General features: G+C 40.4%; 1 protein-coding gene across 1 annotated transcript in view; it reads left to right on the forward strand.

Moving 5' to 3' along the window:
• Positions 1-13,993, forward strand: part of GRIN3B (glutamate ionotropic receptor NMDA type subunit 3B) — a 205,238-nt gene that overhangs the window by 36,765 nt on the left and 154,480 nt on the right. Inside the window, exons 2-3 of the mRNA XM_073547024.1 lie at positions 10,454-11,501; positions 13,880-13,993. The exon at positions 13,880-13,993 is cut by the window's right edge and continues 32 nt beyond it. Coding sequence (XP_073403125.1) covers positions 10,454-11,501; positions 13,880-13,993 — 1,162 coding nt within the window. The remainder of the gene's footprint in view (positions 1-10,453; positions 11,502-13,879) is intronic.

Below are 13,993 nucleotides of genomic sequence, written 5' to 3' on the forward strand. Positions count from 1 at the left end.
CGCTGGGCGGCCTACAAGCAGACGTGCCTGCAGGACACACTATACAGCGTGGGTCTGCACTCACACAGCCCTTGCAGACAGCTATTAAAACAGCGCTGCTGGGCTACAAAAATGCTACAGTGGTGGATTACGTAGCCTGGGTAGAGCAATAGATATGTTTGATGATCGCTATTTCTAACTGTCCCTCACAGTCTTCAACAGCAGCCTGTCCCTAACTGAATTCACAGCAGAGTGAACCCGAAATGACGGCTGCTGCGGTTTTTATAGTGCATCATGACATCATTTCAGCAGCCAATCACAGCCATGCCAGTAGTTACATGCCTACATGCCTAACAGGATGTGCCCACACTTCTGAGGATCCCCATTGGCTGAATCAAATCGAGCGGGCTCCTAGCATTATGGGAACTTCCGATTCCGGTATTTGATATGAAAAAAGTATCGGAACTAAGTATCGGAATTTCGATACAGCGAATATTGGCCGATACCCGATACTTGCGGTATCGGAATGCTCAACACTAGTCACGGCGTGATTGCAGAAACATTAGTAGCAGTAGCAGCAGTGTAAGTGGCATAAGCAATTTCAGTGTGTCATTTCACACATTTTTTCGACCAGCCCTTGCACCAGCAAAACAGAGTACATGTCTTACACTTTGTGAATGATTGGAGAGGATGGTGCAGGAGTAGATGGAGCTCAATATCAATGCCAGCAGGGGAGGTTTGGACCTTAAGCATTTTGGTCTTCAAAAATGGTAGAGTGGCCTGAGCTCACCTGTCACGCCTTGGAGGTTTTGTCATACCCTGCAGCCAGCATTCTTTCAGAACGTGTCTTCAGTGCTGCCGGTCGTGTCCTGATGGATAAGTCAATCCGACTGTCCTCTGAGAGTGTAGACTGCCTAACTCCAATGACTTTTGCATCCCAGTCGCAGATTGGGCAGACTAGGCAATGGTGTCGCTTTTAGTGTCATGCATTGACCTTGCTTTATTGCAGTCTATAACACCTTTGTCATGGCTTCTGTGCCTGCTGTGGCTACTGCTGCTGATGTTACAAACAATTTTTTGAAATGTGAATACTCGAAGTTGGGTTTCCATCTGGTGGGTTACCTGTAGGGGAAGGTGCTTCAGAGCCCTATTATACAGGGTGGGCCATTTAAATGGATACACCTAAATAAAATGGGAATGGTTGGTGATATCAACTTCCTTTTTGTAGCACATTAGTATATGGGAGGGGGGAAACTTTTCAAGATGGGTGGTGACCATGGTGGCCATTTTGAAGTCGGCCATTTTGGATCCAACTTTATTTTTTCAGTGGGAAGAGTGTCATGTGACACATCAAACTTATTGAGAATTTCACAAGAAAAACAATGGTGTGCTTGGTTTTAACGTAACATTATTATTTCATGAGTTATTTACAAGTTTATGACCATTTATAAAATGTGTTCAAAGTGCTACCCATTGTGTTGGATTGTCAATGCAACCCTCTTCTCCCACTCTTGACACACTGATAGTAAAACCACAGAAGAAATGCTAGCACAGGCTTCCAGTATGTTGTTTCAGATGCTGCACATCTCGTATCTTCACAGCATACACAATTGCCTTCAGATGACCCCAATGATAAAAGTCTAAGGGGGTCAGGTTGGGAGTCCTTGGTGACCATTCAACTGGCCCACGATGACCAAGCCACTTTCCAGGAAACTGTTCTTGTAGGAATGCTCGGACCTGACACCCATAAGTCATGGTATGGTGTGGTATATGGGGTACAAAGATAGTGGGGCCATTCTTCATCAATGGAAACCTCAATGCCACCATATATCTGAAATCGTTAAATGATGATGTGTTGCTCTCTTTATGCACTGAAGATGGCACGTTCCCTGAGTTTTTCCATCAAGATGGTGCACCACCACATTATGATTATCAGGTCCGAGCATTCCTACAAGGAATCTGACCCCCTTAGACTAGCATTTCTTCTGCCAATAGTACTGTATGAAACTGATGTTTGTGTCACTGAGTGTGGCTGGAAACAAAGGAAAGAATTTGGAAGTGTTGCATGAGGAATCTGGACTCCCAGCTAAGAAGGCTTACAGCACTTCATTACCCGCCAGGTCCTCATTAAAACTTCAATTTAAAACTGTAATTGCTGACCCAGACCCTGATACTTCATGCATGGTCCATGCCTGACTGCTGCACCATTGTAAAATTTCTACTGTGGGTCAATTGATGCCACTGTTCATGGTGTCTGCCCCTAATTGTAGCTGTTTGGGAAGCTTTTTGTCACTCCCTTAAAGGGAATCTGTCACCCCTTTTTTGAGATATCATATAATGATATAATTCAATTGTGTGTCACATAAGGATTCTCTTAGTACTTTTGCTTCCCTCTGACCCCGCACCTTTCCTGCATAAATACCTTTTTTATATCGGTTCAGATGTATGTAAACTGCCATTGTCCGGTCCGCTGGGCGGGGCTTATTCACCTGCTCCCCCTCCCTGTCTTGCTCTACGCATTTCTTCTTGTGTAGAGCAAGACAGGGAGTGGGGGAGCAGTTGAATAAGCCCCGCCCATCTGGCTGGACCATGGCAGTTTACATACATCTGAACCGATATAAAAAAGGTATTTATGCATGAAAGGTGCGGGGTCCGGGGGAAACAAAAGTACTAAGAGAATCCTTATGTGACACACAATTGAATGATATCATTATATGATATCTCAAAAAAGGGGTGACAGATTACCTTTAAGGTGTTGTGTATACATTTGGTTTGGCCTACCAATTAATTTAATGTGGTTCGGGTACAATCGGCGAATATGTTCGGTGAAAGCCTAAATGTTCAGTGAATCAAACTGAACATTGAAAGCCTACCTCATCTCTTTTTTTAAGCAATGTTTTACCTCACAGAATGTACCACCAGCAATCCCACGCTGTGCTATCTGTATACTTTTTATTGCGTCCTTCTCTGCCCAGGAGCTGTGGTATGATCAAACTATGTTCCTACACGATCAGACACGGCCATTACACAGTACACAGCAGGGGCACATTTATAAGATTATTTCAGCGCAAGAACATTTTTTTTAACACATCCAATTATGTAACTTATTATTATTTAAAGATCTGTTGATTACAATGTTGATTAAGATTAACTTTGTTCTTGGGAAAACTCCTTTAAATTCAGCTTATTAACTTTATTATTGATTATTACATTGGGGCTCATCGCAATTTCTTTCTCAGACTTGGCATGTCCCACGTCTTAGGAATCATACAGTACTGTATTGTTGTTGTTATTTTGCTATGCAATCAAGGTTGTATTTTAGAAACTCGTTCTCTCTCTCTCCCTGTACCCCAGCTTTGAGTAAAGTAACTCCTCCCTTATTCCTCCTCAGTTGATGTTCATCAGCCATCTTACTAGGTTCATCTCTGTATATTTCTCGTTCAGAATTGTGTTTTTTATAATATTTTATACATTGCAAATTTAAAGTACAACAGTAAATAAGGTATCAATAGAGAGAATTAAGGTGAAGGGGAGTACAAAACTAATTTAATGATATAATGTAGACAACAGTATAATGAACAAACATACAGTACATATTCAAATCTTTATAAACTAGGGACTTGAGAAATCCATCAAACAGTAAATCAAAATGCGTCAAGGAGGCTAGTTTGAAAAAGTGTCCATAAAAAGGAGTATTTAGTGGAGTGGATATAAGAGCTACAATAATAGAGTAGGGGTAAATAGTAAGACTGGGTGCGAAGGAGAGTCAAATTTTTGAATTCCCAGCTTGATTGGTCTAATCTGTAAATTAAACGTATCCTATCTAAAAATTCTTAATGGGGAGTGGGTAGCCTGCTTCCAGAGGATTGGAATTATGTGTTTTGCTGCTCCTATCATTAGGGCTAAGAGGTAATTTTTTTTTATTTTGCTTTGGGCTATGTGCCCACGTTGCATTTTTTATGCGTTTCCGCCGCGCTATTGCCGCAGCGGAAATTCTTAAAAAATGCTAATAAAACGCACCGCTGTGCAATCCTATGGGATTCTGCAGTTGCTGTGCCCATGCTGCTGATTTTACCGCTGTTGAATTGCATAGCGTTAAAATCCACAGCATGTCCATTATTTCTGCGGAATCGCAGTGATTCCGCCGCCATTGGATTGCATTGAAACGCTCACTTCACGCATGTCGATATGCCCACCATGCGTAAAGTGAGCGCTTCATGTGCAGATGGTACCCAGGGTCTGGAGAAAAGGAGACTCTCCTCCATGCCCTGGGAACCATATCCCTGTAAAAAATAGAATTAAAATAAAAAATAGGGATATACTCACCTTCTGGCGGCCTCCGGAGTCCTTCCCGCCTTTCAGCCACGCTGACGGCATCTTCCGTTCCCAGGGATGCATTGTGCGAATGACCCCTGATGACGTAGCTGTCTCGTGAGACCGCTGCGTCATCAGAGGTCATTGTCGCAAGACATCCCTGGGAACGGAAGTTGCCGGCAGCGCCAATGAGGGGCGGGATGACTCTGGGGGCTGCCGGAAGGTGAGTATATCCCTATTTTTTATTTTTTTTATTATTTTTAACATCCTGTCTTTTACTACTGATGCTGCATAGGCAGCCTCAATAGTGAAAAGGTGGTCATACTTGTCAAGCACAATACCTGATAAATGTGACCAACCTGTCAATCACTTTTCCAAGCGATGCTTCAAATCACTTGGAAAAGCGCATGCATTCTGTAAGCTAAAACGCTTGCAAAATGCTTGTGTTTTGCGGGAAAATGCATGCGAATTCTGCATGCGTTTTACCCGCGGCAGGGAATTGTGGAAATGCTGCAGACATTTAGCCTTAAAGTATTTTGAAGGGCAAAACAGCAGAACTTAACCTGGCTTCAGGTTCTTTGTAATTACGTTCAAGTCCCGTAATGTCTTGTTAATTTACTTTCAAAATATATACAATCTGGGGCAGTGCCAATATGTGGGATAAATTGCCTGTACAGCTACCACATCTCCAGCACAAGTTAGTATCAGAGAGGCCTAGATGATATTAGAATTCAGGGGTCTATACCAAAAAGAAAATATTTTGTAGGATTTTCCTGTAATGCGTACACCTAGAGAAACCATGTGAATTAACAAGAATACTCTTAGCTTCAGAGTCACTTAAGGTGATGCCTAGTTCTTTTTCCCAGGAGGTCAAGAAAGTAGGTTTATAGGGTAAAATGGGGGAGATTAAATGGTTATAAATTTTAGAGATTAATTTTGGGAAAGGGAAGGGGAATTTGGAGAGTCATTTGAGCCATGACAAATTTTTCATTGTCGGTAATTTTAGTTTAAATTGTTCAAAAATGTAAGTTACATGGATATGTTACAGGAAGTTAGTAGGGTATTTTATCACTTCTTTCCATGGGAATTTTATTAGTTAGGAATTGGAATAGAAGTAGTAGGTCATGAGCAGAGGTGGTAGCTTTTTGTTCAAAGTGTTGTACTTTTAGGCACTGGTTGTACGGATCTTGCCTAATCTTTTGTATGATAGTCTCCATAACAAGTATAAAAAGGGAAGAGGAAAGTGGGCATCCCTGTCAGGTTCCGTTTTGGAAGTCGAAGCTTTGGGAGAGAAAGACATTGGTTCTTATTTTTGCTGAAGGTTGGAAGTACAATGTTCAAAGTGCTTCAATAAGTACTGTATGAAAAGCAAATTTAATTAGAGTGTTAGCCATGAAGCACCAGCTTATTCTATCAAAAGCTTTTTCTGTGTCAATCGAAAGGAGGGTTAGGGGGAATCTATATTTTTAAGGCATAGTACATTGAGTGAAGAATTCTTGTGGAATTACCTTTCCCTTCTCTGAATTTTACAAGACCAGTTTGGCCTGGGTGCATTAGTTTTGGTAGGACATTACTTATTCTTCTAGTCTGGAGTTCAGCCCATAGCTTTGTGTCTGCATTCAATAGAGAAATTGGGCAGTAACTAGAACCTAATAGTGTCTATGTGCCTTCCTTATGAATAATTGATGTGAATGCTTCCAAGGATTGTTTTTTTTTTTTTTTTTGGGGGGGGGGATATTCTGGGAGGAAAGTATTCAAAGAGATTTACTTGGTGAGGAAGTAGCTGTTTGGTGATTTTTTTATATTAGTTAATCGGAAATCCATCAGGGCCACGCGTTTTTCCATTGGGTATAGTTTTAAGTGTGTCTAAAATTTCCTGTGGGGTGATTTGACATGTTAACATATCACATTTGCTCGGCTTGAGTGTAGACAAGGAAAACAAGTTTGAAAAGTTATTTATTTTACTTGAGGTTTCATGTGGGTCTTTCATTGGATTCCGTGTTTCTAAATTGGAAAGGTTTTCGTAAAACAGATTAAAGGAGTTTGCAATTTCATTAGTTTTATCAACTAATGTCTTGTTAGATCTGATCTGTTTAATAAAGGACTGGTTAGGTTACAGCTGTTCTTTAGTAGCGAAGAGGTGAGCTTGATTCCTTTGTTTCCATGCATATAAAACTTCTGCTTACTTTGAAAGATTTTAGCTGCTTGTTTCTCAGACTAGAAAGGCCATCCTGAATACTTTTCGCCATTGATGTTTCATGAAAGTGTTCTAGAGTATTTATCTAGTGTAGGATAGAGGTAATTTCTTTGTCTTTCTCTTTTTCAGGTGTGAGCCTAATTCAATTAATTACTCCCTTAGAATTTATTTACGAAATTACCAGATTATAGGGGTTGGGAAGCCTAAAGGGGGTTTTACACATAGCGATATCGCTAGCAATATCGCTAAAACATCACTGGTTTTGTGACGTTATAGCGATATTGCTAGCGATATCGCTATGTGTGATACTTACCTCCGACAGGCTCCACCGCTGTCCATCGCTGATCGCGCGAGATCGGGCGGCTCCATTTCTCGTCGTCTGCTTCCTGCTGGGCTTCCTGCTGTGTGAGACGAGCGACGCTGGACGCGGGCGGGAGGACGCCAGGATCGCTGTGTGTGAAAGGTGAGTAACGTGCGCTGCGTCGCTGCTGCATCGCTGTGAGATCTTTCTGTGTGAAAGCTCACTAGCGATCATTTAGCGATGCACCAGCGATCCTGACCGGGTCGGATCGCCGGTCGGATCGCTGGTGCATCGCTAAATGTAAATGGGCCTTAAGTTTAGGTTCTCTTTAAAATAAAGTTCTATAGATTTGAGTAACTTAGAAATATTTTTCTCATTGTCTATTAAAGTTTCATTTAGTCTCCAAGTATGGTTTGGATGATGTAACATGGCTATAATTCGTTCCAAAAAGATCGGGGCATGGTCTGAAAGCATTATAGAGTCTATAGATATAAATTTGACTTTGAGGAGACTATTATTCTAGATAAGTAAGTAATCTAATCTGTGATAAGAATCTTAGAGCTAGGAAAACAGGTGTATTTTTAATAGCTTTTTGGGTCACGGTTTAATTAGGTATTAAGGTCTCCTCCCATAATGAGGAATTCCTCATTAAAGAGGGCTAGTATTTCTAATGTTTCCAGAATCCAGGTAGATTGTCCTAACTTAGTGTAATAAGAGTATTTGCTATATGACCATTCATAAACACATATCTACCTTTCTGGTCAGAGGGTATTTTTGAACGTGAAGGGCAGGCCCTTACGCAAGGCGATACCAACTCCTTCATCGGGAATGCAAAACTCGAAAGATCTAGAATACGATCTTTTTTAAAGTGTGTTTCTAGTAGAGTAGCAATTTTTTGTTTTCATTTTTTTTCAGGAGCATCTAATATTTTGAAAAAGGTTTTTCCTTTGGCATCACTGCCGTGGGTGTCTTGAGATTTGTTTTCTGGCTTTAGAAGTTGTTTTCTTGCGCATAGTCCACTCTTCCACTTTCTTAAGCTAGGTAAAAAAAAACCCAGCATCTATTGGCATCCAGGAGGGGACTTTCAACAGGGAAATTTGTAGGGTTTCCCAAGCTCTTTGGAGGTCATCTGGTGTGAGAATGGTAACTTGTTTTCCATCTTTAATAACTGCTAGACCAAAGGGGAAAAGTAATTTGTAATTTAGGTTATTGGATCTCAGGACATCCAGGAGGGGTTTAATCTTACTTCTGTTTGCCAGGGTAGAGGGTGCAATATCCTAAAAGATTTGGATAGGAGTATTTTCACAATTCTCTTGCTTTGGAAGGGATGGGTGAGGTGTCCATGAACCTTAGTAGTCCATAAATTAGAAATCTTGGAGGGTCTGTAGGTTTTGTTTTTTTAAAGGCATATGGACTCATTCTATTATAATTTTTTCCCCTCTTTCAAGGCCAACAATAGAAGAAAAAACTAATTTAGTGACTTTTTCAAGAGATTTTTGGATGGAGGATTCAGGAACTCCTTTGATTCTTATGTTTTTACATCTGCTTCTATTCTCATGATGTTAAGCTGGTGTTGGTGGTATGAATCTTGTTCCATTAGGGTATTTAATAACTCCATGAGATCTGTCTGTGAAGACTCCAGTGAGTCAACCCTGTGACCTACATGTTTTAAATCTGATCTGAGGTCTGAAAGTTCTTATGATAAGGGTTTCATGGCTTGAGCCAGGGATTTTTTGAAGAATGATCTGGAAATAGGAACAGAGTCTGCAGATAACGGTTCACTTTGAGAGTCATCATTACAAAAATCTGAGTCCTCAATGGTGCTGAGTCAAGGGAATGAGAGAATGCCTTTTTAAAATTGGTTGAGGGATGGATAGGTTTTTCTTTTGGAATTTGTGCAGTTCACCTTCTTGTTTATGAGATGTATGCAACATTTGGCCATTTTTTAATGTTAGCACACAGCTAAAAGAATTACCACTTGTTCATAGGAGGTGTTTAAACTTTCATTTCTCAATATTTGTCACTATGCACTAGTGTTATCAATCAGGGTGACACGTGGCTTAGGTAGAGGATATGCTAAGCAAAATGTTGAGATCGTATTTTTCCAGATGGCCAGTAGGTGTCAATGGTGTAGTTTAAAATACTATGTTGCACAGAGTATTGCAATAAACTGAAGGAAATGATAGTAATAGTTCAGAGTTTTAATTCGTACACTATATGATCATAGGAGAGGATATTTATGATACTGGCTGATTTGTGCAGAGTAAAATGAAGCTTTGCAAAGTATTGGTGCTGGTGTGGAGGGGTGAGATGTTAGGCAGCGTTGTAGAGCTGTTTCCTGTGATGCCTTTTAAGATTGAGGGGGATATAAATCGAAGTGCCTGGATGACCAGTCAAGTTGCCTTCTCGTTTCCCCAGCTAGAGTCCCAGAGACATAAGCACTGTACCTCCATTTAGTACCTCTAGTGTTCAGAGGTCCCCTTTCCAGCCCTCCTTCTCTGTCTTCACCTGCATTGTGCGAAGCACCTGCTGGATGCGGGGGGGAGCTGCCTGTCTCCTCATACTATGGATCTGATCGCGTCTCCTTACCCGAGTGTTACGCAGGTGCGTTGCGTGGCATGCTTGGGACTCCGGGTATCAACTTCCCTGAATCAGGAGCCGCACTTCATCGTGCTTTGCCGTGACGTTCACAACTGGTGTCTGGATTCCGCAAATGCAGCATCAGTCTCCACAGCAGTTTGATAGAGGATCACAAGGGATCTCTGCAGGGAGCCTGTGTATGTTATATTGACTCACATAGGTCAGAAAAAAACAGCCTAGAAGCAGGAGCTCTGTGCACATGCATTCTCTCCCTCTTGTGACTAGGCCACCCAGAATTGTCTCTTTACTTGCTGCAGCTGTTGCTGGTTTTATTGTGTTTAATGCAAGAAATCAGCCTGAGAATAAACTTCTTCTGGAATCTTCATATGGGCATCTGCAGTCGAGTTGAAGCTACTGGATGAAGTTATTGGTGTGAGTACTGATCAATAGAGCCATCCATAGAAACTCTGTCTAAGAATCCTCTCATTCACAGCCTAGTTATGGAGTCAGAATAAGACTAGAGGCGTTTCTTGAAGATTTTTGCGCAATTATTGACAGTATCTGTTCAGATGCTGCTACCGCTATTGCATTATGGTGTGATCTTTGACAACCAAATATTGTATTTGTTATTGTTAAGAAGCAAACGCATTTTTTGTTTCATTGGGCCAGATTAATCTTTTCTCCATGATATAATAACCTCATTTTGGTAGGCTATGGCCAATATACAGTATGTGCAGTTTTCAGCAGTTGCTTTGTCTATACCGCCTTCCCAAGTGCTGTGAGCAAGTGTTTTAGGAAGTTCTGCTGCTGTGACCTGCCAATAGTTTAACATTACATTGACAATATAGGGCATCAATTGTTTCAAGGTCAGAGCAGCAGTGTTCCTATTGGACATGCTTATTCTAACATTCTTGGACAAGTTTCAGTCAGTTTAACAATAGTAATTTTAATGTATAATAGTGATTACCTGTCTAGTAAAAAAATGTGTTTCAAAAATGTATTCATTAATGATATTTTCTATATTTCTTCTATTCCCAGAGAACTACTTTAAGCAGATACTAACATTACTTTGTTAATTATAGGTACTTAGCCAATACATCATTCTCAGGACAAACTGGTCAAATCTATCTAATGAATAATAATCTGATCCATACTGATCACCATTACAAAATATGGAGCCTGGTGCGTGATTCTTTAGGAGACCCCACCTGGGTAACTGTGGGTGGTTGGCATGAAGGGAAAATGGAAGTAGAAGAAGGTCTGTGGCAAAATCGCATACAAAAACGTGAACCAGCACAAGTGGTGACACAACGCATAAAGCTCAGAGTGGTAACCCTTGTGGAACATCCCTTTGTTTTCACTCGAGAGGTGGATGCTGATGGCAGTTGTCCAGCTGGACAAATGTGCCTGGACCCTCACACAAATAATACTGCATTATTAAATATGCTATTTGAAGAAATAAATTTGCCAAACGGTTCTGTGCCACTAGAGTACAAAACTTGTTGTTATGGTTATTGCATTGATTTATTAGAAAAACTGTCTGAAGATCTTGGATTCGACTTTGAGCTGTACATTGTTGGAGATGGAAAATATGGAGCACGAATAGGCAACCGCTGGACAGGACTAGTTGGAGACTTATTGAGTGGAGCAGCTCACATGGCTGTTACATCTTTTAGCATAAACTCTGCGCGAAGCACTGTTATAGACTTCACTAGCCCATTCTACTCTACCAGCCTTGGTATTTTGGTTCGCATGAGAGATACTGCCTCGCCTATTGGAGCTTTCATGTGGCCTCTACACTGGTCCATGTGGGTGGGTATATTTGTGGCTTTGCATTTAACTGCATTATTTCTTACATTCTATGAATGGAAGAGTCCTTTTGGGATGACTCCACATGGACGTAATCGGATGAAAGTCTTCTCATATTCTTCAGCACTAAATCTATGCTATGCCATTCTGTTTGGAAGAACTGTATCAAGTAAAACTCCAAAATGCTGCACAGGAAGAGTCCTCATGAACCTGTGGGCTATTTTCTGTCTACTAGTACTTTCCAGCTATACCGCAAACCTTGCTGCAGTAATGGTTGGGGATAAGACTTTTGAAGCCTTGTCAGGAATCCATGATCCAAAGGTGGGTAACTACTTTGAATGTATTTATAAATGGTGTATCTCTGCAAATCTCTGTTTTATTGTTGATATTTGAGGTTTCTAGCCTTGGTACATTTATTTTGGATTTTCTAGATTTCATACACTTATTTATTGATATTTACTCCATAATGAAGACCTTCTAGAAAATTTTAAATGCCATTCAATATTCATGAAATATCTCAGCATAGAAGATGCTAAACATATGTTTGCTTGAAGTTAGAGAGCAAAGATCTGGAACGGGGAAAACCTAGATGTCTTTTCTGTCAGGGGAAGTGTTGTCACAGAGGAATCAAATGAATTTAAATCAGCAATTACTAAAATATCTACATATTGATTTTCCATGGCAAATACACAAATTAAAGTTTTCATGAGATGTGACAGGATAAATTGATTATCCTCATCCTCGCCTTAAAGGGGTTTTTCCCATGAATAAAGTTCATTTTAATCAAAAGATCTTGAAATAATTATAATTTCCAAACTGGATGTATTGAAATATATTCCTGTGCTGAGATAATCTTATAAATGTGTCCCTGCTTTGTACTGTGTAATGACTGTGTCTAACAGTGCAGGGACATGGTCTGATCATATCACAGCTCCTGGGCAGGAGAGGACGCAAAAGAGTATACAGACAGGACAGTGAGAGAGGGAGGGGGGGGGATCGCAGCTATTTCTTTCTGTGAGTTAAAACATTGCGTAAAAACAGGCAGGGAAATGCTCACAAAAAGAATCTGTTGTAATCCCCCGCTGTCCTATCTGTATACTATCTTTTACTTCCTCTCCTGCCCAGGAGCTGTCCTGTGATCAGACTATGTCCCTTCACGGTCAGACATAGCTATTACACAGTATATAGCAGAGGCACATTTATAAGATTATCTCAGCACAGGAACATTTTTTTAAACACATCCAATTGTGGAAATTATTATTATTCCAAGATGTATGGATTAACCCTTTAAGGTCCAATGACGGACAGAGTCTGTCATTGGACGCCTCCCCCTGTTTGTGATGAGCCCGGACCTTTTCCGGCACATGACAGCTGATCTGGTTAGCTGACATGTACCCGGAACAGCCACGGATGGAATTGCAATTCACCCGCGGCTGTTAACATGTTAAATGCTGCTGACAGCGGCATTTAACATGCACGCACAGGAAGCGCGTCATTATTTCGTCCCATCGTCTCCCATGTCACATGACCGCGGGTCGCCAATGGGTCGGCATGACAACCTGGGGTCAGCAGGAGACCCATGTGGTTGTCATTTCTAGATCACTAAGAGCGTCGCCTGGTGGTCGGCGCTCATAGCAAGTGAGCCTATCTGCTACATAGAGCAGGACTGCAGGCCTGCTCTATGTAGCAGAGGCGATTGGACAATTGCAGCTTCTAGTCTCCCATGAAGCAAGTAAAAAGTAAAAAAAATGTTTTTAAAAATATTAAAAAAAATATATATAAAAAAGATAAAAGTTCAAATCACCCTCCTTTCGCCCCATTCAAAATAAAACAATTAAAAAAATCAAATATACCCATATTTGGTGTCGCCACCTTCAGAATCGCCCGATCTATCAATATATAAAAACAGCGTAACGAGAAAGAAACGAAACACCAGAATTAGTTTTTTTTGGTCGCTGCAACATTGCAATATAATGCAATAAGGGGAGATCAAAAGATCGTATCTACACCTAAATGGTTTCATTAAAAATGTCTGATGGACGTACAAAAAATAAGCCCTCACCCAGCCCCAGACCCTGAAAAATGGAGACGCTACAGGTCTCGGAAAATGCCAACATTTTTTTTTTCAAAATTTGGAATTTTTTTTCACCACTTAGATAAAAAAAACCTAGACATATTTGGTGTATGTGAACTCGTAATGACCTGGAGAATCATAATGGCCGTTTAGTTTTAGCATTTAGTGACCGTAGTAAAAAAGTACAACACGTGCCGCAAAAAACAAGCCCTCACATGGCCATTTTGACCAAAAAAATAAAAAAGTTACGGCACTGGGAAGAAGAGGAGCAAAAAATGAAAATGCAAAACCATAAATAGCCCAGATCATTAAGGGGTTAAAATCAACTTTAAAATTAACTTTGTTTGTGGGAAAACCCTTTAAATGCTTCACCATAATATGCAGTTTTAAACAAACCAAAAAATAGTAACAAACAAAAATAGTAACAACAAAAAAGTATAACAAAAGTATATAAGAAAGGAAAGTAAACCAGATGGAATTGCCATAATATGTCTGTTAACTGAATTTAGGTACCAGAAAGATACAAGTAATTTGCGATTCATCTTAATGGTAATTAGGAATTATAGTTATAAAAAATATAGTATTTGGTCAGCTTGTTATACTAATAATTTGTCTGTCTTTGCAGCTTCATCATCCTTCTCAAGGTTTCCGTTTTGGAACAGTTTGGGAAAGCAGTGCAGAACAATACATTAAAAAAAGTTTCCCTGAAATCCACAACTATATGCGAAGGTTCAGCGTG

The sequence above is a fragment of the Dendrobates tinctorius genome, unplaced genomic scaffold, assembly GCF_039654945.1.
Source record: "Dendrobates tinctorius isolate UK_male_01 unplaced genomic scaffold, ASM3965494v1 ptg000011l, whole genome shotgun sequence".
Lineage (NCBI taxonomy): Eukaryota > Metazoa > Chordata > Amphibia > Anura > Dendrobatidae > Dendrobates > Dendrobates tinctorius.